This window comes from Bombina bombina, unplaced genomic scaffold (assembly GCF_027579735.1).
Source record: "Bombina bombina isolate aBomBom1 unplaced genomic scaffold, aBomBom1.pri scaffold_812, whole genome shotgun sequence".
NCBI classification, from domain to species: domain Eukaryota; kingdom Metazoa; phylum Chordata; class Amphibia; order Anura; family Bombinatoridae; genus Bombina; species Bombina bombina.
Window position 1 is genome coordinate 8,167 of NW_026512140.1, and position 26,996 is coordinate 35,162.

Below are 26,996 nucleotides of genomic sequence, written 5' to 3' on the forward strand. Positions count from 1 at the left end.
CACTCCACAAGGGGGATCATAAAATCCCTAAGGGGGGAGGCCACACTCAATACCTCACAGGGATTGAGAGAGTTAAAGAGGATCTATTTATCCCTATACAAGTGCATGACCTTGGTAAAACCGAGTATGCTAAAATAAACTTAAAACAGGAAGCTAGCTATATAAGCGAAGGTTTATTAGCGCAGATAGCTGAACCTAAAGTGATTAAATATCTTTCTCCCCAAGACCACAGTGTCAGCAACCTGGATGACAGGTCTGAAAGCTATAACATCACCGCTAAGTGCTTATTATCTATCTCTATAGGAAATAAGTCAGTGAAGCACCTGTTTTTAGTTTTAAATACTCCCCATAATCAAATATACATTGGCAATGATATCTTACATAGATATGCCATACAAATAGATTTGATTAATTCTTGCCTCTGGAGCAGGTTAAAGGGGGACCCTGAAGTATTTCAGGATGAAAATGCAGCCCTGAAATCAAACCAGCAATTGCCATATGCTGTGAATATGCAGGTATCTAGCGATGTCATAATTCCTGCTGGGGCTGATAAATTTCTTTTACCCTTACAGGTAAAGAGAGGTCAGAAATTAAAAACTTCTGAAACACTGATTTGCCTCTCCCATAGAATACAAAATCTGGGTGTCTCAGTAACCTACACTCCTATGATGAATATTGGAACTGTTCCAATAAATATTATTGTGCATAACATGACCCCACAGGATATAACATTATCCAAGGGAACTACCATAGGATATGCACTGGAATCAAGTTATTACACTTTTGGATTCCAGAATAATGTAATTGGGCTAATACCTGAAGGATACCTAACTGAAGAACAATTAATAGAACAATCCTTTGCATCTATGCCAGAGGGTCTATTTAATATTCAGTCTATTTATCCCTTCAGCTCAGAGGAAGGCATCTGTAAAATTGAAGAAGCCTCTCTAGTGTTTGATCAGCCAATCAAACAGCAAGATTACCCCAATACCCAGAGTCATGGGAGCAATGTAAATTATAATCAAGGGGATCTCACCTCTAGACTGGAAGAAGCCTATGAAATAGGACAGCCTGAAATCTTTCCAGGATTTCAGCAAATAGTCGAAGAGCAAATATCCTTAGCTAATGGCTGTTCCAGCGATGATGAACGCCAACAGCTGCGAGAACTCCTGATGGAGTACAAGGATATTTTTGCTAAGGATTCTTATGACTGTGGTACTACAGACTTGCACATTGCAAGAATACAAACAGATCCCGATGCACCACCTGTATTTGTCAAACAATACAGACTTCCCTTAGCCTCATATGATTCTCTTGCAGAGATCATAAGGAATTTGGAAGAAAGAGGTATTATCAGACAGGTGCACAGCTCTTATAATAATCCTATTCTAGGTGTCCTTAAGCCCAATGGACAATGGCGTTTGTGTGCTGACTTAAGACAGCTAAACAAACGAGTATACATGTCTGGCTGGCCTGTACCATACATTGACCAGTGCCTAGCACAAATGCAAGGATCCAAAATATTCACTGCCATTGATTGTGCACAGGGATATTGGACCATAAAGGTACATGAAGAGGACCAATATAAGCTAGCATTCTCCTTCCAAAAGGTCCAATATGCATTCCAGAGACTTCCATTTGGATACATAAATTCTGGACATGAATTTGCTGTATTCATGCATAAGGCTATGCCTGACGCACTGGAAAGGGGGACCTTATCTTATGTTGATGATGTTTTAATCAAAAGCACAGACTTTGAAAAACACATCACAGAACTTAAACATGTCCTCAGCCAACTTAAAAGGGCAGGTGTCAAATTATCCCTGCAAAAAGCTCAATGGTGCCGCACTCGTGTAAACTTCTTGGGACATGAAGTTACCTCTGATGGATTAAATCCCCAGAAGAAAAAGGTGGAAGCTATAGTGAATTCTAAAAACCCAACTAACTTAAAGGAATTGAGATCATTCCTGGGTATGACGAATTATTCTCGCAAATTCATTGATAATTATGCGGAATTAGCTAAACCACTACTACTTCTTCTAAAGAAAGATGTGAAATGGCACTGGGGTGAGTCTCAAGAGACAGCCATCAGAGAGCTGAAGAGAAAACTCACTCAAGCACCTTGCTTAGCGTACCCTGAAGGTGGTAAACCTTTCTTCTTAGAGACAGGTTACACAGATATAAGCATGAGTGCTGTGTTATACCAAAAGCATGATAATTTGAACAAAGCCATTGCTTATGCGAGCAAAAATCTATCCCCAGTAGAAATAAAGTTTAACGATTGCGAAAAAGCCCTCTTATCTACTGTATGGGCTCTACAAAATTTCCGCAGCTATATACAGGGCGAGAAAATTATTGTAGAAACGGCCCACCAGCCTTTGCTATATTTGCAAAGTGAGAGAATAAGAGATGGGAATTTGTCTAATAGCCGCATAACAGCGTGGACTCTTTCCTTGCAAGGCTGGCCATTAGAAATTCGCTACAAGCAGAATAAAAAGAATCCAGTCGCACAAGGACTTGCTGAGCTCCACGACTGTACTGATAGAGATCCTGGGAAAGAATTATCAGAAGATGATTTTCTGGAGGAACAATTGCTTTCCCCATATAAAATGTACAATGAGGACCATTGTCAAACATTACCTTGGGTATATGTTGATGGTTGTTCTTACCATGCCACTATTGATAATGAGCGCAGATTAGTCGCTGGCATTGGTATAACTGGGGCAAATGGATTCCCAAATATATCTATAGGTTTCAACATTGGACCAAGATCCAGTCAAGTTGCAGAACTAACTGCTGTTTTCAAAACCATTGAAATGGCTATTGAACATGATATTCATGAATTTGTGATCATAACTGACTCAAATTATGTGCGTGACAGTTTTGTTGAATACCTGCCAACTTGGAAAAGAAATGGCATGCAGAAAAGCAATAACAAACCAGTCAAGCATGGCAAGTTGTTCTGCGAGATTGATAATCTGGTAGTATCCAATGATTTAACCATACACTGGAAAAAGACCAAGGGTCATTCCAGAGTTCTAGGTCCTGATAAGGAAGGCAATGACCTTGCGGATTCATTAGCCAAACAAGGAGCCATAACTGGAGAACTCCTTAATATTGACCACTTAATGGGTGCAATTCAGGTAGAAGCCATTACCAGAAACCAGGCAAAACAACAGAGTGAGCCTAACTTGGTACAATGGAGTCAGGATTCTCCTAGTGAGGACCTGATCACTAGTCAAAAAGAAGACCCCATTGTAGGCATCTTCTATAAACACATAGAAGATCCTGAAAGCAACCCCATCTCAAAAGATGATTGTATTGGCAAAGAAGATCTGAGAATCTTAATACAATCTAAATCACAATTCAAGTTACAGGATGGTTTGTTAATTAGAACCTCCAAAACTGGCATCCAGCAGTGGGTAGTACCCACCAAGTTCAGAGGTCTAATGCTTCAACATGCCCATGATGCTCCCACATCTGGTCATCGGGGTGCCAAACTCACGTATGAAATATTGCGTGATTATGCTTTTTGGCCACACATGTTGAAAGATGTTCAAACCTACTGTCAAGGGTGTTTAATCTGTCCACAGTTCCAACCCACTGCACCAACGCATAGAGCGCCATTGCAGAAAAGGGGGATGGTAATGCCATGGTCAGATATACAAATTGATTTTATTGGCCCGGTAACAAGATCATCAAGAGGTAACAAATACATGTTAACCGTAACATGCCTGTTCACTAAATGGGTAGAGTGCATTAGTGCACCTAACAATAGTGCTGAAACATGTGCAGCATTGCTCATCAACCATGTATTTTCCAGATTTGGTTTGCCCCAAAGAATCGAATCAGATCGGGGGACCCACTTCACTAGCGAAGTGATGACAAAAATGTGGAAAATACTAGGGGTTAAAAGAAAGCTCCATATTGCTTATAGAGCTGCTTCAAGTGGTGGTGTAGAGCGTTACAACCAATCCATTGTTAAAATCCTCAAAAAGTTTGTGAGTGAAACAGGTAAAGACTGGGATATAAAACTACCTCTAGTCTTAATGGCATTAAGAGCAACTCCAAGTAGTGCTACCAAGATGTCACCTTTTGAGCTGATGACTGGTAGAAGAATGGTTCTACCTCAGCATCTGCTGTACCGTACATCAGACCAAAATTTGATAAACGCTGCCAATACACATCAATATGTGGAAAACTTAAGAAAGCACCTGCAATATGCCTTTGCATTTGCTCAAAGGAATTTAGAAAGAGCCGCAACTGCCACTAAAACCTATTATGATCTCAAAACATCCAAAAAGGAATATGAAATAAATGATAAAGTTTATCTTTATAACTTTGGAAGAGGTCAGGTTAGGGAGAAGAAATTTCTTCCCTCATGGAAAGGTCCTTTTGTCATTACTGACAAAATATCTCCAGTGGCCTATAAAATACGGATCCCAAAAAATGAAAGTTTCATAGATAAATGGGTCCATATCAATCAATTGCGAGCGTGTCATCCCAGATCCCAACTACAAGTCATAGAGGGAGAATGAAGTGTCACATCCCCAAATGAACTAAAGACATACTATAGTTTAAAGATGCCTAACTGATAAACATGAAGGTTCAAAATTGACAGACTATCTACATAGAAGACTGTCCATGATGTGTACGGTCAACATCCTCACCAAATACCACTAACTTTGATCCAATTCAAATACATGTGTCCTACATATTTTTGAATTGGAAAGGGGGATTTATGTCAAGGTATTTGAAATGTTATTAAATAATATATAGAGGTATATTTGTCTTTATTTAATAGATCTGTGGATATGAACATGGTCTGTAGACAAAGGTTTGTTCCTAAGAGATCTCCCACATTCATTATGTAAAATTATGCTGAACACACAGGGGGAGACAATGGAACATTTGGCCTGCCAAATTTCAGAACAGTCACTTAGAGGAATGTTGGGGGAAGTAATTTTGAAAGGAAATGGAAACTAACACAGTTTCAGGATACAGCAAATATATGGATTTCCTCCAAGAGAAATGCCGATCCGTCTGAAGAAATGTGAGAGATACAAACATTCTTCAAAGGAACTGATAATTGGCACAGACTTGTTGAGTGACTCAGGCTGTTTGGATGATAACATCAGAATACACGTAACACAGACGTTGTGTCGGGGGTTAGAATAACACAGTGAAGACAAATGACTTACATTATGATTTCAAAGCAACAGTATATGTTTTAATGGACATGAGATGTGTGTGTGTATGTGTATATATATATATATATATATATATATATATGATATATATATATGTGTATGTTTTGAAAGCATGAATATCTTAGCCTCTGTGTGTTTAAGAACATGAATAGATGTTTATGGACCTGAAGAGAAGTGATTATTAACATTTATTTTTATTTCAGATCTACATAGACAGGATTCACTTGGAATACAGTACAATACTGAATTAAAAATAAGCTATTATTCACATATAAATGCCAGGATACCGATAACATTGTAATGCATTTTAAGCTAATAATTAGCAGTGTTAAATTACCTTAATATAATAAAATGTTAATAATATAACATATTTGGTATCAGAATAATCAGAAAAAATAACCTAATATTAACCATCTGTAATTGGGGTTATATATGATTAATGCAGAGAGTGTGATCTGATTAAATAACCATTTTATAAAAAAAAAATTAACTTGCTTAAAAATGTCAGAAATGCTGTATTGTATTGCTATGTTGTACTGTATGCTGCCACCTGGTGTTATGTTGCGAGAACTACAGCCAGAAGGTTCTTTCTGGCTGTTAAAAATGAAATTTCCAAGGGCCAATCCGATTTAGACTTCCCAGATAACCAATGGGAAGGTCAGCTCCCGTAGTGCCACCCACATGATGTCATCAATGATTATATAATGGGAGTGTTGAATGCACAAGGGAGAGTTGTCTGTAACTTGTTGAAAATTAGTGATCTGATTTTGGCTGCGATATACCTGAAAAAAAAAAAAGTTCACTTCAGCAAGGAGCTTAAAACTTATCCTTGATTTGTGCAAAAACCTTCTTTCAAATGAGATGACCTAAAGACCGCTACGAATTGGTTCAAAATTGGTGAAGTATATTGTATTTTAAATTGGTAGTTATAAGCCTAGGTATTGTTCAAATCTGTGTCTGAATTGGCTAAGTAACTCATCTATACAAGTTCTGATATTGTCGGTTAATTTTGTATTAGGATAAATTGCAGTTAAATAGCAGAATATATATTTTATCCTATTGTTTTATAAACACTGTTTAGAATTGTATTGCTTGGATGTTAAAGGTTTTTAGTCCCATTGTGTTAAATAAATAAGGCTGAATTGTGAAGGTATATTGTTCTGGGTTTTGTAAGAAGAATAGCATATCTTAAGAGTTGGTTCTAACGCATATAAACTTTTATTTAGTTTCCTTTTATTGCAAATATAGTTCAATATGTTTATGGATATTAACTAAATAAAAGAATTCAGATATTTATATTAATTGTATGGTCTAGTAGGTGCATGGTTGATAAGGGTTTCTATTTCTTTGTATTGTGTTTATAACCCTGCCATAAACTTATATATATTATTTGGATAGCACTGCTAAGATTTTCATAAATATACTGACAATATATATATATATATATATATATATATATATATATATATATATATATATACACACACACACACACATATATATATATATATAAATATATATATATACATACACATATATACATATAGATAGATAGATAGATAGATATAGATATATATACACATACACACACACACACATACATATATATATAAATGTATATATACATATATAAATATACACACACGTGCATTTGGATCAAGCCGCATTCGGTAATTTTCTGAGATGGATTTATTCTTACGAAAGTGCAACGTACAGATCTTAGTGTGTTGCACTTTCCCAATAATAAATCCAGCTCAGAAAAATACAGAATGCAGCTTGCGGGCCATCATCTTCAGCATAATGCAGTACACTTTTGAGTTGCAAGTTTGGTTCTGCATGTCTGCAAATGGAATTGGGGATTTGGTCAGAGTTAATGGTCTCCTCAATGCTGAGAAGTACAGGCAGATACATATCCATCATGCGGTAACATCAGGGAGGCATCTGATTCGTATGATAACAATGCCCAAACATACAGCCCAAGTCATTAAGAACTAACTTCAGCATAAAGAAGAACAAGGAGCTCTGGAAGTGATGATATTGGGCCCCACAGAGCCCTGAGCTCAACATCATCGAGGCTGTTTTAGATTACATGAAGAGACAGAAGCAACTGAGGCAGCCTAAATCCACAGAAGAACTGTGTTTAGTTATCCAAGATAATTGGAACAATCTACCTGAAAAAACTGTGTGCAAGTGTACCTACACTGCAGAAAATAAAAAAATAGAAAAATGAAAAAAAGCACTTAAAGTTCACATTGGTAAACTTAACTACAGGTAAACTTAATATTACAAGCTACCTGATTAACCCCTTTTCTGCCTGGAATTTCAGAAATGTGGTGTGCAGCTCCTATTAGTGGCCTTCTAATTACCAAAAAGCAATGTCAAAGCCACGCATGTCTGCTATTTCTGAAAAAATATACAATGATTTGTCTTATAACTGCATACGTGGTATGTAAACAATTTCAGTTGGAATACCAAAGTTTGTAAAAAAGTTACGATCGCATTTGGCAGCGAATTAGTGGCATGAAATATACCAACATGGGCCTAGATCAATATCAATATATACTGTCAGGGTATCTGTGAATGTCAGTAGACAATACACATACACATATACATATATATATATATATATACACATACACATATATATATATATATATATACACAGTGGATATAAAAAGTCTACACACCCCTGTTAAAATGGCAGGTTTCTGTGATGTAAAAAAAAATGAGACAAATCATTTCAGAACTTTTTCCACCTTTAATGTGACCTATAAACTATGCAACTCAAGTAAGTAAAACTAAAAAACTAAAATAATATGGTTGCATAAGTGTGCACACCCTTAAACTAATACTTTGTTGAAGCACCTTTTGATTTTATTACAGCACTCAGTCTTTTGGGTATGAGTCTATCAGCATGGCACATCTAGACTTGGCAAGATTTGCCCACTCTTCTTTGCAAAAACACTCCAAATCTGTCAGATTGCAAGGGCATCTCCTGTGCACAGCCCTCTTCAGATCAACCCACAGATTTTCGATTGGATTCAGGTCTGGGCTCTGGCTGGGCCATCCCAAAACTTTAATCTTCTTCTGGTGAAGCCATTCCTTTGTTGATTTGGATGTATGCTTTGGGTCGTTGTCATGCTGAAAGATGAAGTTCCTCTTCATGTTCAGCTGTCTAGCAGAAGCCTGAAGGTTTGGTGCCAATATTGACTGGTATTTGGAACTGTTCATAATTCCCTCTACCTTGAATAAGGCCCCAGTTCCAGCTGAAGAAAAACAGACCCAAAGCATGATTCTCCCACCACCATGCTTCACTGTGGGGGTATGGTGTTCTTTTGGTGATATGCAGTGTTGTTTTTGCGCCAAACATATATTTTGAAATTATTGCCAAAAAGTTCAACCTTGGTTTCATCAGACCATAACACCTTTTCTCACATGCTTTTGTGAGACTTCAGATGTGTTTTTGCTAAATTTAGCTGGGCTTGGATGTTTTTCTTCGCAAGAAAAGGCTTCCGTCTTGCCGTCTACCCCAAAGCCCAAACATATGAAGAATACGGGAGATTGTTGTCACATGTACCACACAGCCAGTACTTGCCAGATATTCCTGCAGCTCCTTTAATGTTGCTGTAGGCCTCTTGGTAGCCTCCCAGACCAGTTTTCTTCTCGTCTTTTCATCAGTTTTGGAGGGACATCAAGTTCTTGGTAATGTCATTGTTGTGCCATGTGTTCTCCACTTGATGTCGACTGTCTTAACTGTGTTCCATGGTATATCTAATACCTTGGAAATTCTTTTGTACCCTTCTCCTGACTGATACCTTTTAACAATGAGATAACTCTGATGCTTTGGAAGCTCTCTGCAGACCATAGCTTTTGTGTAGGACTCGACTAAGAAAATGTCAGGAAAGACCTACTGGAACAGCTGAACTGTATTCAGGGTTAATCAGAGGCACTTAAAATTATGGCAGGTGTGTTATGACTCTTATTTAACATGGTTTTTAATGTGATTGCTTAATTCTGAACACAGCTACATCCCCAGTTATAAGAGGGTGTGCACACTTATGCAACCACATTATTTTAGTTTGGTTTTTTTTCCAATTAAGTTGAACAGTTTATAGGTCACAGTAAAGGTGGAAAAAGTTCTGAAATGATTTATCTTTGTCTAATTTTTTTACATCACAGAAACCTGACATTTTAACAGGGGGTGTAGACTTTTTATATCCACTGTATATGTATATGTGTATATATATATATATATATATATATTTATATATATATTAAGATAAAATAAGTATGCAACCTATCAAATATTAAATTTGAGCATGCTACTTTTATCGCTGAATACATTCTGTGTATTGCAAATCTGAGGTCAGGCATGAGATGCCTTTTCCTGATTACAGAACATCTGAGAACAAAGGAATTGTTTTAAAAGATTCCCTATCAGGGGGGCGGAGCTGGCCGCTGCTAAGATGGCAGCATAACTCCAGAGCTCCGTATGCCAACACATATAAAAATGTAAATAAAGCATACAAACTTAAATTTCTGCTAACTGAACTTAACAGGCAACAATTGTGGGACTCTAGCTCACTTCGGAGCTTCTCTGCGATACAAAGCTTAAGGGCTACAACAACAGCAGGTCATCGGCAACCCTGTGGCCTGCGCAGCACCAATTGTGAAGGCATCCGAAGAGAGGAACAGATCCCAGTAGCGGAGAACACCCTGGCACCACCGGTGCTAAACTCTGAGTATCGGAGGGACCAGGAGCCGAATCGGACATACCGGGTGAGATAACAAAGTGCCGCGAAAACGGGCGGCCCGCCATTCATTCTGTGGCGTACTGACAGTACCTTGCACCAACCGTGACCAAGCCAGTAGAGGCGATCCCCTCACACGAACCCCTGACAGGACAGAGAGAGAGACAAGGCCTAATTGCAGTGACGCAGCTAGAATAAAACAGCTGCAGGTAGAGCAACTCTAAAGACAGGAGCTGCACCGCAGAAACCACACAATTAGCAACAACAATAGAAAGGGATAAACTGCAAAATAATAAAAATAAAAAACGGAGACCCTTGCTCTTCTCAAGCATATTCTTTAAAAGAACTAGAGGGAAAAGAACACCCTTTAGAGATAACTTGACTAACTGGTGTTACGCCATAAAACCAGACACAGACATATCATAAACAGGGGTATACTACCAAATACCAACTTGGAAGTATAGTGCTGGTCACACTACATCAGTGCGCAGACACCTGTGCGAACAACACTAAACTATACGTTAAAAGATAAAGCCTAAAATGACGTCTAAGAGGCTACTGAAACCACTTAAAGCCACAAAACACACACACGTAAAAGGCCCTAGTGTGGAATCTTTCTTTAGCTCTACAAGCCAGCACTCTACCTTTACTGCACACGAACAGGAAGAAGAGCTGATGCCTATCACACCATCGCCTAACAGACCCCAGAAAGTCCCAGATACCCTAACACAGATTCCGTCCTCTGTACTCTCATCTCTAGCCTCTAAGCAAGATATAGCGGAGATAGTAAGGACATGTATGAGAGAGGAGATGGCGGATCTCAAACAAGAATTACACACTATTGGGTTCAGGGTTGATACTCTGGAAGATTATACAAACAATATCCAGGAAGAAGTACATCAGATACAAGAAACCACCGCCACACAAGCAGATCTAATAGAGGTTCTCCACGACAAAATAGAGGACCTAGAAAACAGAGGGCGTAGGAAAAATCTTCGCATCAGGGGTATACCCGAATCGGTATTACCGAAAGACCTACCTACCTATCTTCCAGCACTGTTTGCCCATTTGAGGGGCGAAACCTCTACCAGGGAAATAAACTGGGACAGAGCACACAGGGCCCTAAGGCCCAGACCACCAGACAAAGCTCCACCTAGAGACATCATAATAAAGTTCAAGCAGTTTATGGAAAAAGAGGAACTCCTCAATCTCTCCCGAAGAAACCAGCCGGTTAAATTCAGAGGCACAGTTCTTCAATTTTATATGGATCTATCACAGCGCACACTGCAAAGACGGAAAGAGCTGGCACCATTAACAGCCCTATTGCGGAGCAAGAAGATATTATATAGATGGGGATTTCCTTTCCACCTATACGTCCTCCATGGAAATAGAAAACTTTCCTGTACTAAGATTTCGGAGATTCCAGATTTCTGTGCTGCTTTGGACCTGGATCCCCCAATCGACCCAGGAAACGAAGACCCACAGCCACAGCCACAACGTAGAAAACGACCAAAAGACAGTAGTAAAGGGCAAACAGACTCTTACACCACTGAGGCCAACTCATCTACAAGAATGCAGCCACCTCAAACAAAGCGAATTGCCCAAACTCCTAGGGCTCACGTAACAGAAGAAGGATAAAAGTGCCGGTATACGTCCAGACGGGTAAAACACTATACATATAGACTATAGACTTAAGCTGGAGACGATCTTTCTAGTCCAGCTCTTAGCTACACTAGGAGAGGATTACCTTGCCTACTCCTAACAATTATAGAATTTAACGTTAAAAGTATGTTTTACTTATTTTTGCACTGTTGGTTCCAGGACTATGCTTTATAACAATGTATGCTGTTCATGATATTTTCAAATTGTTGGCTTACACCTTTATGATTCATAACAGTTGATTATAAGATCTAGTACTAGATATATAGGTAATATAATAGGCTTTTACATAACATCTCTCAGTGAAGTGCTGATTGCATCTATTTTGTCTTGCAATACACACAGAACGAGAAAGGTTATTACTACTGTTATATTGTATTATTGTTTTATTTTTATTTTTGAAGTTGTTCATTATCTTTTTATTTTTAGTGTCATCCTTCTACTTTTGTTTTTCTTCATTATTTTTATTGCTGATTTCTGATTCTAATTTGTGGAGTCACTGATGCGCTGCTGCTTACACTTAGAACATAAACTACCACTAAAGGTTATCATATAAATTGCTACCCTAGCATAACCCACAATTAGAGAAAAATAAAATGAGCAAACCGATTACCATAATATCTCAAAATGCAAAGGGCTTAAATTCCCCGCAGAAGAGGTCGATAGCACTATTAGATCTGTACAGAAAGAAAGGGGATATTGTTTTTCTCCAAGAGACCCACTTTAGAAAAAAAAACGAACCTAGATATTTAGGGACACGCTACTCCCAACACTTTCACAGCTCCGCTGAAACTAAGAAATGTGGGGTTAGCATTCTGATACACAGAGATACTCCCTTCAAACACATACAGACTACATCAGACAGCGAGGGCAGGTTCTTGGGGGGTTTTGGGCTTCTTTTTGGCAGCCCAGTGACTCTGATAAACATATATGCACCAAACGTATGCCAACTCCCATTTCTTAAAAAGATCTTCAACAAAATAATAGACTTTTCCAGAGGGGTAACCTTCATAGGCGGAGACCTTAACATCACAATTGACCCACACATGGATAGTTCTCACAAAATACACAGACCCACGACGCACACAACTAGATACCTAGGGAAAATGATGAGAGACTATAACTTATATGATGTCTGGAGGTTTGTAAATCCCTCTAAAAAAAGACTATACCTTCTTTTCACTGCCACATCACACCTACAGTCGTATAGACTACATTTTGACCAACCAAGCAGGCCTTGCGACTATATGCCACTCAAAAATCTCTCACACGACATGGTCAGACCATTCCGCGGTGATAACACAACTTAAATGGCCAAATACACCAACACAACCCTTCATTTGGAAACTAGATGACTCTCTACTAAATATCCCCCTATTCGCTGAGAAATTTACTAACTCATTGAAAGAATATTTCACAATAAACAACCGGGAAGATAGCAAGCCATTCATGGTGTGGGAAGCACATAAATGCTATATGAGGGGGGAGTTTATCAAAATTAAATCACACATGAAGAAAATATCCAGACAACATTATAAAGACCTCTCAAACACATTGTCCCATGTTGAATATAAGCATAAACAGGACCCACAAAACGCACAAGTACTTGAGGAATTACAAAAAGCTAGAGATGCCCTGAAGGACCTATTGACTAAAGAACACAATTTAATGACATTAAAAATTAAGCAGCGATACCACTATGAGAGCAATAGAAGCGGAAAGTTATTAGCGAGGGCGTTGAAACTTAAAAAATACAAAACATACATCCATGATATCAACACACCCAACAGGCAAACTGTAAAAACTACACCAGATATCTTGGCCCAATTTGAGTCTTACTACTCGAAGTTATACAATATCGAAAGAGAGGAAACACATAATACTGCAATACCCGACATGCTATCTTATTTAGAGAAGTGTAAACTACCCCAATTATCATCAGAACAGGTAGAAGATTTAGAAAAGCCAATATCGACGGGAGAGATAATATCAGCCATCAAGGGTTTAAACACAGGAAAGAGCCCAGGCCCAGATGGCTACACAGTACAGTATTATAAAACATTCGCCCCGATTTTAATACCCCACTTACAGAAGATCTTTAATCAAATATCCAAAGACACCTCATTCCCACCTACTATGCTTGAAGCGCATATCACTGTAATCCCTAAACCGGGGAAACCAGTGACCTACCCATCAAATTTTAGGCCTATATCACTACTAAATGTAGACGTAAAAATATTTGCGAAGGTGCTAGCCGCGAGACTAAATAAGTTCCTACCCGACTTGGTACATTTAAACCAGGCTGGGTTTGTCCCACGTCGCGAAGCAAGGGACAACACGGTGAAAACCATAGGCCTTATGGACTATGTACATAGAGAAAAGATACCTGCGATCTTCCTAGGGATAGACGCTGAGAAAGCCTTTGATAGGCTGAACTGGGCTTTCCTACAGCAAACTCTCATCAAATTTGGAATGGGACCACACATGATTAATAAAATTTTTGCATTATATGATAACCCCTCAGCTAAGGTTAGATTAAACGATTCCTTATCATCTGGCATAAATATTAGAAATGGCACCAGGCAGGGATGTCCTCTATCCCCTCTATTATTTGTACTAGCCATGGAGGTTTTGGCCTCCAGAATCCGCCAAAATCTTGCAATAGAGGGCCTTAAGATCCAAAATGTGGACTACAAATTATCACTCTATGCAGACGACATTTTGCTGACGCTGACCAATCCATTATCATCCTTAAAAGCACTACAATTAGAATTTGACCTATTTAGCTCTCACTCCTATTTTAAAGTTAATACAACTAAATCAGAGGTACTGGGAGTAGCAGTACCTGACCCAATCCTCCAACATATTAGCAGTCAATTTCACTTCTCTATCCAAAAACACTCCCTGACATACCTAGGTACGCAAATAGCAAGAACTAAAGAGGAACTTTACACTTTAAATTACATGAAACTCTTAAAAGAACTACAGGTAGAGATTAATGAATGGAAAACCAAGTGCCTGTCATGGCTTGGCAGGATACAGGCCTTTAAGATGTCACTCTTACCAAAAATACTATATATCTTTCGAACGGTACCCATCCCATTACCCACTACATACTTGAATAGGCTCCAGGCTGGTGTAAATACATTTATCTGGCAGGGTAAAATACCAAGAGTTTAAAAAAAAACCTTATACAGGGATAGAAATGCAGGAGGCCTAGGAGTACCCAACCTTCTTCATTATAAACAGGCAACCATGTTAACCAGAATCATAGATTGGTGCAAACACAAAGACAACAAGGAATGGGTAAAATTAGAACACAATCTGGTTTGTGTGTCCAGCTTGGGGAGTCTATGCTGGCTTAATAAAACACATAGGAGACTTGGTAGCTTACCCCCAGCCCTGGTGGCAGAAACTTTTGATGTATGGGACACAGTACTAAAAAATAAAAAAGACATCTCATCTATCCCAGGCCCACTAACTCCTCTCCTGACAAACACTGACTCCCCAATAGGACACTATAGAATAGAAGAAGAAGCCGCGAACATTCACTGCTGCGTACCGATATATACTTGCTTAGATAAAGGTAAACTCTTGACTAGACAAGAAATGACGGACAGAAACATTTTTGTAGGCCAGACCTGGTATGAATACTTCCAATTGTCACACTATATTACCCACAACAGAGAAAAAAGAGAACTAACTAGGCCATTAACCACATTTGAATCCATATGCTACTCCTCAGGTACGTCAAAAAAAGGGTTATCCCAGTCCTACAAATTATTAGTGGCAATGCACTCCACACAACTACCCGCATACACCAAAGTATGGGAAAGAGAATTACAAGGGTCCTTAACACCAAACGAATGGCAAACAATTTTCCAGCAAATGGGAAAAGCCCCATCTTCCATGAATGCTACAGAGACCAATTTGAAATTACTCACCAGATGGTACTTAACTCCCAAGAGACTGTCTGGAATTTACCCGGGTGCTAGCACTCAATATTGGAGGGCATGTGGGCAAGAGGGAAATATGGTGGAACTGTCCCTACATTAAAACATATTGGATCAACCTGCACTCAGAGATAGAAAAGGTAATAACTACCCGCTTAGAATACAACCCGTTTGTACTCAAATTAAATAAAACACCTAAAATAAAATGCAAACTGAGAGCAATGTTATTATATATTATGTTAAATTGTGCTAGACAACTGATACCTAGACTCTGGAAACAGATAAGAGTGCCCAATGTACAGGACTGGAGAGAACAGGTCACTAGGGTATTAACATTAGAAAAATATCACTTTCAGCACACTAATCGTATTGGTGACTATCACTCTATGGTGTTTTTGTGGGAAGAGTATATAGGGTCACTCTAGGGACTCCATGTAAGATTGACCACTCCATACATAAACTATATAGCTGGGGTAAAGAGACAGGACATAGAATATGGTTTGCGGCGCAGCAGCAATACTAAAGAAGAATTGTCTAAGTTTTGATGACACACTCAATTTGTTTAAGGTTATATTAATGACACCTGAATTAGAAGGTGAGAATCTAGTAAATATTGTTGTGACGGGGAAGGGGGAATCAAATGACTATATACAAGATAAACAAACTGTAAATTGCAGTTCCTGAAAGATGTAATATTATCATTGTAATGTGGATTTCCTTTTTCTCATTGTTGTTAATCTGTTTTAGAATTCAATAAAAATTTACAAAAAAAAAAAAAGATTCCCTATCAGATCACTACTGACCCCCATAGCTGCTCAATACTTCTAAGAGAAAACAAAAGGGATGATACAATTGTTCAATTAGTGAAGAAAGATAATAAACTACAGGCCCCTGGAAGCAGTCGCTCAGTCTGAACTGATAATGAAATACACAAACATAGCTCTCTCAAGTTTGATTTACTGATCTTTCTTCCTTGTAAGAAATGTTCATCAGGTAATGACCCCATGTGGAGATATACCGTTGCTGGGTCTGGGACTGAACTCTTTGAGGCCTAAATATATGCAAACGAAATTCTGAGAATATAGTAATTAGCACAGGCCTGTTAATTGCCCTTAACCTCAGCTACACATTAAGATGCTAAGCAGAAACACATGTTGCATTGTAACTTTGAAATTCATTTTTAACCCTTTGAGTGCTAATGACTGCTCTGAGCCATCACAGAGTTTCCCAATCTGGTGCTAATGATGGCTCAGAGCCGTCATTAGCACTCTCCCACCTTGAGGGAGATCTGGCGTCTCCCACCCGCTCCTACCCTGGTGATCGTGCCTGCATAGTGACAGGCATCCCCGGGGCTTCATGTGATGCGTGCTGACGTCACACGCAATGACGTCACCGTGCAACTTTATTTATACTTAATGTTAAGTATAGGAGCAGGGGGCATGCTGCTTAGAAGCCTGTATCTCAGGCATCTAAGCAGCTACAGACCCCCAAGACCCACTGTTGGAAAGGTAATCGCCTAACCTTTCTAACAGTGTAAATCTTGGGGGTCTGAAGAAAAAAAAAAGTTTACATTTAAAAAAAAAAAAAAACCATAAAAAATCTTAGTACCCAGGTGGGAAAGTGCTTAGCACTCAAAGGGTTAAAGTACAACTTATATTTAAACTTCAGTAAGATATACCTCAGTATTGTATAAAAATGTATATAATTGTAGATCTGAGATGAAATGCCTGACAATAACATACTAGATAAGTATTTGCTGAATGTAATAAGTAGCTATATAATCAATTAAAAATGTTTAACCAGTTTATTTCAGGATAAATACATTTTTCTTTGTTTTCCAGAAATCTAATTAACATTACAGGGGAGAACTGATGTGAAGATGAGATTTCTAAATAAGATAATATAAGTTAATATATAAATGCCTCATAGATTTTGAGCCCATGTCTTAAACACTGTTGAGACATGTATTAATAAATAACTATAATGCTCATGTATTTCTAGGATATAAGATGTGACTAGGAAATTAAATATGTAGCAGTATATCAAATGAACTGATATACAGAATAAGTCAGATAGACATAACATAATTTATGTAAGAACTTACCTGATAAATTCATTTCTTTCATATTGGCAAGAGTCCATGAGCTAGTGACGTATTGGATATACATTCCTACCAGGAGAGGCAAAGTTTCCCAAACCTCAAAATGCCTATAAATACACCCCTCACCACACCCACAATTCAGTTTAACGAATAGCCAAGAAGTGGGGTGATAAGAAAGGAGCGAAAGCATCAAATAAGGAATTGGAATAATTGTGCTTTATACAAAAAAATCATAACCACCACAAAAAGGGTGGGCCTCATGGACTCTTGCCAATATGAAAGAAATGAATTTATCAGGTAAGTTCTTACATAAATTATGTTTTCTTTCATGTAATTGGCAAGAGTCCATGAGCTAGTGACGTATGGGATAGCAGATACCCAAGAAGTGGAACTTCCACGCAAGAGTCACTAGAGAGGGAGGGATAAAATAAAGACAGCCAATTCCGCTGAATAAATAATCCACAACCCAAATCAAAAAGTTTTAATCTTATAATGAAAAAAAACTGAAATTATAAGCAGAAGAATCAAACTGAAACAGCTGCCTGAAGTACTTTTCTACCAAAAACTGCTTCGGAAGAAGAAAAAACATCAAAATGGTAGAATTTAGTAAAAGTATACAAAGAAGACCAAGTTGCTGCTTTGCAAATCTGATCAACAGAAGCTTCATTCCTAAAAGCCCAGAAAGTAGAAACTGACCTAGTAGAATGAGCCGTAATCCTCTGAGGTGGGGATTTACCCGACTCCACATAAGCATGATGAATCAAAGACTTTAACCAAGACGCCAAAGAAATGGCAGAAGCCTTCTGACCTTTCCTAGAACCAGAAAAGCTAACAAATAGACTAGAAGTCTTTCTGAAATCTTTAGTAGCTTCAACATAATATTTCAAAGCTCTTACTACTTCCAAAGAATGTAAAGATCTCTCCAGAGAATTTTTAGGATTAGGACACAATGAAGGAGCAACAATTTCTCTACTAATGTTGTTAGAATTCACAACTTTAGGTAAAAAATTAAATGAAGTCCGCAACACCGCCTTATCCTGCTGAAAAATCAGAAAAGGAGATTCACAAGATAGCAGATAACTCAGAAACTCTTCTAGCAGAAGAGATGGCCAAAAGGAACAAAACTTTCCAGGAAAGTAATTTAATATCCAGAGAATGCATAGGTTCAAACGGAGGAGCCTGTAAAGCCCTCAGAACCAAATTAAGACTCCAAGGAGGAGAGATTGACTTAATGACAGGCTTTATACGAACCAAAGCCTGTACAAAACAATGAATATCAGGCTGATTAGCAATCTTTCTGTGAAAAAGAACAGAAAGAGCAGAGATTTGTCCTTTCAAGGAACTTGCAGACAAACCCTTATCCAAACCATCCTGAAGAAACTGTAAAATTCTAAGAATTCTAAAAGAATGCCAAGAGAATTTATGAGAAGAACACCAAGAAATGTAGGTCTTCCAAGCTCAGTAATAAATCTTTCTAGACACAGATTTACGAGCCTGTAACATAGTATTAATCACTGAGTCAGAGAAACCTCTATGACTAAGTATTAAGCGTTCAATCTCCATACCTTCAAATTTAATGATTTGAGATCCTGATGGAAAAATGGGCCTTGAGACAGAAGGTCTGGCCTTAACGGAAGTGTCCAAGGTTGGCAACTGGCCATCCGAACGAGATCCGCATACCAAAACCTGTGTGGCCATGCTGGAGCCACCAGCAGTACAAACGAACGCTCCATTAGGATTTTGGAAATCACTTTTGGAAGTAGAACTAGAGGCGGAAAGATATAAGCAGGTTGATAATTCCAAGGAAGTGACAACGCGTCCACCGCTTCCGCCTGAGGATCCCTGGATCTGGACAGATACCTGGGAAGTTTTTTGTTTAGATGAGAGGCCATCAGATCTATTTCTGGAAGTCCCCAGATTTGAACAATCTGAAGAAATACCTCTGGGTGAAGAGACCATTCGCCCGGATGTAAAGTCTGGCGACTGAGATAATCCGCTTCCCAATTGTCTATACCTGGGATTTGAACCGCAGAAATTAGACAGGAGCTGGATTCCGCCCATACAAGTATACGAGATACTTCTTTCATAGCCTGAGGACTGTGAGTCCCACCTTGATGATTGACATATGCCACGGTTGTGACATTGTCTGTCTGAAAACAAATAAACGATTCTCTCTTCAGAAGAGGCCAGAACTGAAGAGCTCTGAAACTCGCAGTTCCAAAATGTTGATTGGTAATCTCGCCTCCTGAGATTCCCAAACCCCCTGCACTGTCAGAGATCCCCATACAGCTCCCCAACCTGAAAGACTTGCATCTGTTGAGATCACAGTCCAGGTTGGACGAACAAAAGAGGCCCCTTGAATTAAACGATGGTGATCCAACCACCAAATCAGAGAAGATTGAACATTGGGATTTAAGGATATTAATTGTGATATCCTTGTATAATCCCTGCACCATTGGTTCAGCATACAAAGCTGTAGAGGTCTCATGTGAAAACGAGCAAAAGGGATCGCATCCGATGCAGCAGTCATGAGACCTAGAATTTCCATGCACAAAGCTACCGAAGGGAATGATTGAGACTGAAGGTTTCGACAAGCTGAAACCAATTTCAGACGTCTCTTTTCTGTTAGAGACAAAGTCATGGACACTGAATCTATTTGGAAACCCAAAAAGGTTACCCTTGTCTGAGGAATCAAGGAATTTTTTGGTAAATTGATCCTCCAACCATGTCTTTGAAGAAAAAACACAAGTTGATTCGTATGAGATTCTGCAGAATGTAAAGACTGAGCAAGTATCAAGATATCGTCCAAATAAGGAAATACTGCAATACCCTGTTCTCTGATTACAGAGAGAAGGGCACCGAGAACCTTTGAAAAGATCCTTGGAGCTGTTGCTAGGCCAAACGGAAGAGCAACAAACTGGTAATGCTTGTCTAGAAAAGAGAATCTCAGAAACTGATAGTGATCTGGATGGATTGGAATATGAAGATATGCATCCTGTAAGTCTATTGTAGACATTTAATGCCCTTGCTGAACAAAAGGCAGAATAGTCCTTATAGTCACCATTTTGAATGTTGGTATCCTTACATAATGATTCAATATTTTTAGATCCAGAACTGGTTTGAAGGAATTCTCCTTCTTTGGTACAATGAACAGATTTGAGTAAAACCCCAGACCCCGTTCCAGAACTGGAACTGGCACAATTACCCCAGCCGACTCCTGGTCTGAAACAACATTTCAGAAACGCCTGAGCCTTCACTGGGTTTACTGGAATGCGTGAGAGAAAAAATCTTCTCACCCGCGGTCTTACCTTGAAACCTATTCTGTACCCTTGTGAAACAATGTTCTGAATCCAAAGACTTTGAATCGAATTGATCCAAACATCTTTGAAAAATCGTAACCTGCCCCCTACCAGCTGTGCTGGAATGAGGGCCGCACCTTCATGCGGATTTGGGAGCTGGTTTTGACTTTCTAAAAGGCTTGGATTTATTCCAGACTGGAGAAGGTTTCCAAACGCAAACTGTTCCTTTAGGGGAAGGGTCAGGCTTTTGTTCCTTATTCTGACGAAAGGAACGAAAACGATTAGCAGCCCTATATTTACCTTTAGATTTTTTGTCCTGAGGCAAAAAGGCTCCCTTCCCCCCAGTAACAGTTGAAATTATTGAATCTAACTGAGAACCAAATAATTTATTACCCTGGAAAGAAAGAGAAAGCAATGTTGACTTAGAAGACATATCTGCATTCCAAGACTTAAGCCATAAAGCTCTTCTAGCTAAAATAGCTAAAGACATATACCTGACAATTCTAATGATATCGAAAATGGCATCCCAAACAAAGTTATTAGCATGTTGAAGAAGTTTAACAATGCTATAAGCATTATGGTCTGACACTTGTTGCGCTAAAGCCTCCAACCAGAAAGAGGAAGCTGCAGCAACATCAGCCAAAGAAATAGCAGGTCTAAGAAGATTACCTGAACATACATAAGCCTTCCTTAGAAAGGATTCAAGTTTCCTATCTAAAGGATCCTTAAAAGAAGTACTATCTGCCGTAGGAATAGTAGTACGTTTAGCAAGAGTAGAGATAGCCCCATCAACTTTGGGGATTTTCTCCCAAAACTCTAATCTATCAGATGGCAAAGGGTACAATTTCTTAAACCTTGGAGAAGGAGTAAATGAAGTACCCAGACTATTCCATTCCCTAGAAATTACTTCTGAAATAGCATCAGGAACTGGAAAAACTTCTGGAATTACTACATGAGGTTTAAAAACTGAATTTAAACGCTTATTAGTTTTAATATCAAGAGGACTAGACTCCTCCATATCTAATGCAATCAACACTTCTTTAAAGGGACACTCAAGTCAAAAAACTTCATGATTCAGATACAGCATGCAATTTTAAAAAACTTTCCAATTTACTTCCATTAACAAAATGTGCAGTCTTTTTATATTTAAACTTTGAGTCACCAGCTCCTACTGAGCATGTGCAAGATTTCACAGCATATACGTATATGCATTTGTGATTGGCTGATGACCGTCACATGATACAGGGGGAGTGGAAATAGACATAACTTTGCAATTTATTTAACACAAATCTACTACTCATTTGAAGTTCAGACTAAGTGCTATTGCATTGTCTTCTTATCATGTATTTGTTGATTATGCAAATCTACAGTGTTGACTGGTCCTTTAAGTAAAGAACGAATAAACTCCATTTTAAACAAATATGAAGATTTATCAGTGTCAATATCTGAGGCAGAATCTTCTGAACCAGAAAGATCCTCATCAGAAATAGATAAGTCAGAATGATGGCGGTCATTTAAAAATTCATCTGAAATATGAGAAGTTTTACTAGAAGGAGGAATAACAGACACAGCCTTCCGAATAGAATTAGAAACAAATTCTTTAACATTAACAGGAACATCCTGAACATTAGATGATGAAGGAACAACAACAACAGGTAATGGATTATTACCAATGGAAATATTATCTGCGTTTGATAGTTTATCATGACAACTAGCACAAACTACAGCCGGAGGAACAGTTACCAAAAGTTTACAACAAATGCACTTAGCTTTGGTAGAACCGACATCAGGCAGCATCTTTTTAAAGGTAAGAAAAAATATAATTCATATGCATTTTCCCAAAAAAATTAAACTGACAGTCTGAAAGAAGGAAAACCGATTATCCTGAATCATGGCAAATATAAGTTTAACACATATATTTAGAACTTTACATATATAAAGTGCCCAACCATAGCTTAGAGTGTCATAAATAGAAATAAGACTTACTTACCCTAAGACAATCATCTACATAAAGTAGATAGCCAAACCAGTACTGAAACGAGTAGAGGTAATGGTATATAAGAGTATATCGTCAATCTGAAAAGGGAGGTAGGAGAAGAAATCTCTACGACCGATAACAGAGAACCTATGAAATAGATCCCCTAGAGGAAGACCATGGTATTTAAATAGACAATACTCTCTTCACATCCCTCTGACATTCACTGCACTCTGAGAGGAAAACCGGGCTTCAGCCTGCTGCAAAGCGCATATCAGTGTATAAATCTAGCACAAACTTACTTCACCACCTCCATGGGAAGCAAAGTTTGTAAAACTGAATTGTGGGTGTGGTGAGGGATGTATTTATAGGCATTTTGAGGTTTGGGAAACTTTGCCCCTCCTGGTAGGAATGTATATCCCATACGTCACTAGCTCATGAACTCTTGCCAATTACATGAAAGAAATATATTTCATTGATTGATACTACTAGTCCCTCATAAAAATGCAACTTTAAAGGCATTTTCTAAAATATTATAGGAATGAAGAATACTCATGTTTGGTATCTATGAATGCATGCTAGGTTATATTAGATGGGACAGACATGTGACCAGACAGGTTTATTAATATCAATAAATAGTATTTGATAAACATAATATTTTAGATATTTAAACTGCAGCAATATTTGATGGTAAAACTGCATTTCTGGTTGTCTGCTGCCACCTATAGTTCAAAGATGGTATTGCAACCAAAAGGTAATTGATTGTTCAGTGAGGCGTTTCCCAAAATAACCTATGAGATGTTCAGATCCAAGGGCCAATCAGGGACAAGCATCGGTAAGGGCCTATCCAATTCTTGTGGGAATGATTAAAGAAAAGGAGGAGGGATTCTTTATTTTGAATAAAGACCCACACACACACAGTAGACAAAAGACAGACTCAAAGAAGCATAACTTTTGGAGAGAAAAATACACAGGTTTTGGTGCAAAGTATATTCTCTGCCATTTTTGGACACTTTCTTGAACAAAGGAAGATAACATTTTGAGGCCTGTACCTTTGCGCATAGTGGATAAATCCTTCTTGACCCACAAGAAATTCTGGAAGTGGAATATATATATAAAAAATATTTAAATCAAAGGTATTCTAAAATAATAGTTATATCGTAGTTGTGATTTTAAAAGAGAATTTATTTTTATATTTAATATTAAATTAGACTAAGGGTAGTAAGTATACTGGTATTAAATATTAATGTTTAGAAAGAATTTTGTATATATATTTAATATCATACATTAATTACAGTTATTTATATATATATATATATATATATATATATATATATATTAGAATTTGCCTTATTGTAGCTAAATAAGAGGTCATTTCAGGTCAGACATATTGGCATATAGATTGGCTGTTTGCATTAATAATATATACAATTTCTGATGTTTTTAATTGAAGTTATATAGAATAATTTGTGGGCTAAATAAGTTAATTATACTTGTCTGAAAGTTATCTTAAATCTATTGAGACCCAATAAGATTTGTGTAAAGTATCTTGGTATATTGTTTATCTAAACACTGTGAAGTTAGCGGTCCATATTCTGATATTTTAATGCGATTCATTGTGAGTAAGGTTAATTTTAAAGGTATATTTTTTATGATCTGTTGTATAGAATATTGTAACGGAATAAGCGTGCATAGTTGATTCAAAGCTAGTTTCTACTTAATATATTTCAATGTGTTTATAAATTTAACTAATCTCATGAATTTAGGAATAAATAACAATTGCCATTGTTTCGTATATACATTTTTATTGGAGGTTATTTTAAAGAATAATATAAATAAATTATATTTATAACCATGGTATATACTGACAATACACATACACAAGGCTTTGTAGGGCTTTAAGGTGGTAAACATATCTTAAATGAGAATTGTACAGTTACAAATAACATATTAAATGCTGGTACAATATTTTGCTTATGATAAAACACTCACTCAAATCTTTTCCAACTGCTGCAGCAACACAATTCTTAGGCAATTCAATCAATGCGCTGATGCCTAAAAACAAATAAAAATTACAATCACATTCTATTCACACATACTTTAGAAATGTATTACAGGTAAAAAAAACTTTATCCAAACTGCTTAGGACTAGAAAAGATTTACATTTCAGAATAGTCCATAACATGTAGGATATATTTCCTGCCTCTAGGAGGAAGTCATGAACAATCACAAGAGCTTTAATCCCTTCCACCTCCCCTCCCCACTCAGTTTACTTATAGAATAGCAGAGGAGAAAGAAAGAAAAAGGTAGGAAAGACAGAAAGCAGGCTTAAGTGCAAATAAGAACTATCGCCCATTTAGTAAAAATGCAGACAAATCCTATGGACTTTCCAGATCCTGAAAGAAAGTATAAATTCTGTTTTCTTTTGTAAGATGAGGAGAGTCCATAGGTGTCCATAACATGTGGGATACAATACCCAAGCTGAGAGTCCATGTTAAGGATGGGTGGGACAAAATGATAGCAGTGCCTATTTGCCGAAAACTGCAGCGTGAAGGACTTACCTGCCAAAAGCAGCTTCACAAGAAGAATAAATGTCAATATGAAAAAAATTAGAAAAGGTATGAAGAGAAGATCAAGTTGCCACCTTGCTGATCTGTTCCAAGGAGGTAACATTTTTGAAGGCCCAAGTAGTAGATAGAGATCTAGTAGAATGCAGTGTTACTCTTTTTGGAGGCGCTTTTCCCACAACCAAGTAAGGCTTACGAATAGTCTGTTTTAGCCATAATGCAAAGGCCACCGCTGTAGTCTTTTGACCCTTTCTGGGACCTGAAAAGTGGACAAACAAGCTAGAAGACTGACTAAAGCTCTTTAGTAACCTGAAGATAGAATTTTAAGGCTCTGACTACATTCAAGTTGTGAAGTAGGCGTTCATTAGGGTTAGAAGGATTTGTTCATAGAGAAGGAACAACAATTTCCTGATTAAAATATATATATAATATTTCTGATGACACTACCTTCAAAAGAAAATTATATTTAGTCTGGAGGACCGCTTTATCTTGATAAAAAATCAAGAAGGGGTGATCAGAAGACAGAGCAGATAATTCAGGAACTCTTCTAGAGGAAGAAATGGGTAAAAGAAAGAGAACCTTCCATGGCAATAACCTAAGGTCCAAGGAGAGCATAGGTTAAAAGAGGGAACTTTTTAGAACAGAAAGAATCAGATTCAAATGCCATTCTCATCAAGGCTTGGACAAACGTTTGATCATCCGGTATTTTGGCTAGTTTTTTTTTTCCTTGAAAAAAAACGCATAAATTATGCTTACCTGATAATTTCCTTTTTTTTCCGTGGGAAAAGTCCACAGCCGCATTCATTACTTATTGGAAATAAGAACCTGGCCACCAGGAGGAGGCAAAGACCCACCAGCCAAAAGGCATAAATACTCCTCCCACTTCCCCTATCCCCCAGTCATTTAGCCGAGGAACAAGGAACAGTGGAAGAAGCATCAAGGTGAAAGGGTGCCAGAAGATAAAAACAACAACGCCTCAAAAAAACGTGCGGGAGGCTGTGGACTCTTTCACATGGAAGAAAAGGAAATTATCAGGTAAGCTTAATTTATGATTTTCTTCCTAATGGTAAAAAAGTCCACGGCGCATTCATTACTTATGGAAAATTTATACCCAAGCCAGAGAGGACACAGAATGCCAAAATGGGTGCCATTAAAGGCACCCATCTAAAAACAGATTCCCAAGAAACACAGGGAACAAAAAACATTTTGCAAAAAGCAGTCCCAGAGACAAAAATCTACCAACAGTCCAAAGAACCTAGATAGAACCACGAGTGGGCCCACCGAGAGCACCCACCTCCAGGACAGCATCTGACAGGGGCAACAACCCCGCCACAGCCCCTCACCAAGCAAGGGAACCCGACTAAAAATTCCCAGAGGGAAGATACAAGACAGAAGAAAGGAACACCGCCCAGGGTGACAAGGAGACAACCCTAAGCCACTCCGTAGGCTACACCCAAACAGACTATATGAAAAGCCCGGAA

The 26,996-nt window shown here is 38.1% G+C and overlaps 1 protein-coding gene across 1 annotated transcript in view; it reads right to left on the reverse strand.

The window, feature by feature from the left end:
- Positions 1–5,385: 5,385 nt before the first annotated feature.
- The window catches only part of LOC128644142 (WD repeat-containing protein 41-like), a 124,458-nt gene continuing 102,847 nt past the window's right edge, over positions 5,386–26,996 (reverse strand). The window contains exons 6-7 of the mRNA XM_053696852.1: positions 24,941–25,003; positions 5,386–5,992 (exon numbers count right to left, since the gene is read on the reverse strand). Of these exons, the coding sequence (XP_053552827.1) occupies positions 5,964–5,992; positions 24,941–25,003 (92 nt within the window). The 3' untranslated portion in view covers positions 5,386–5,963. The remainder of the gene's footprint in view (positions 5,993–24,940; positions 25,004–26,996) is intronic.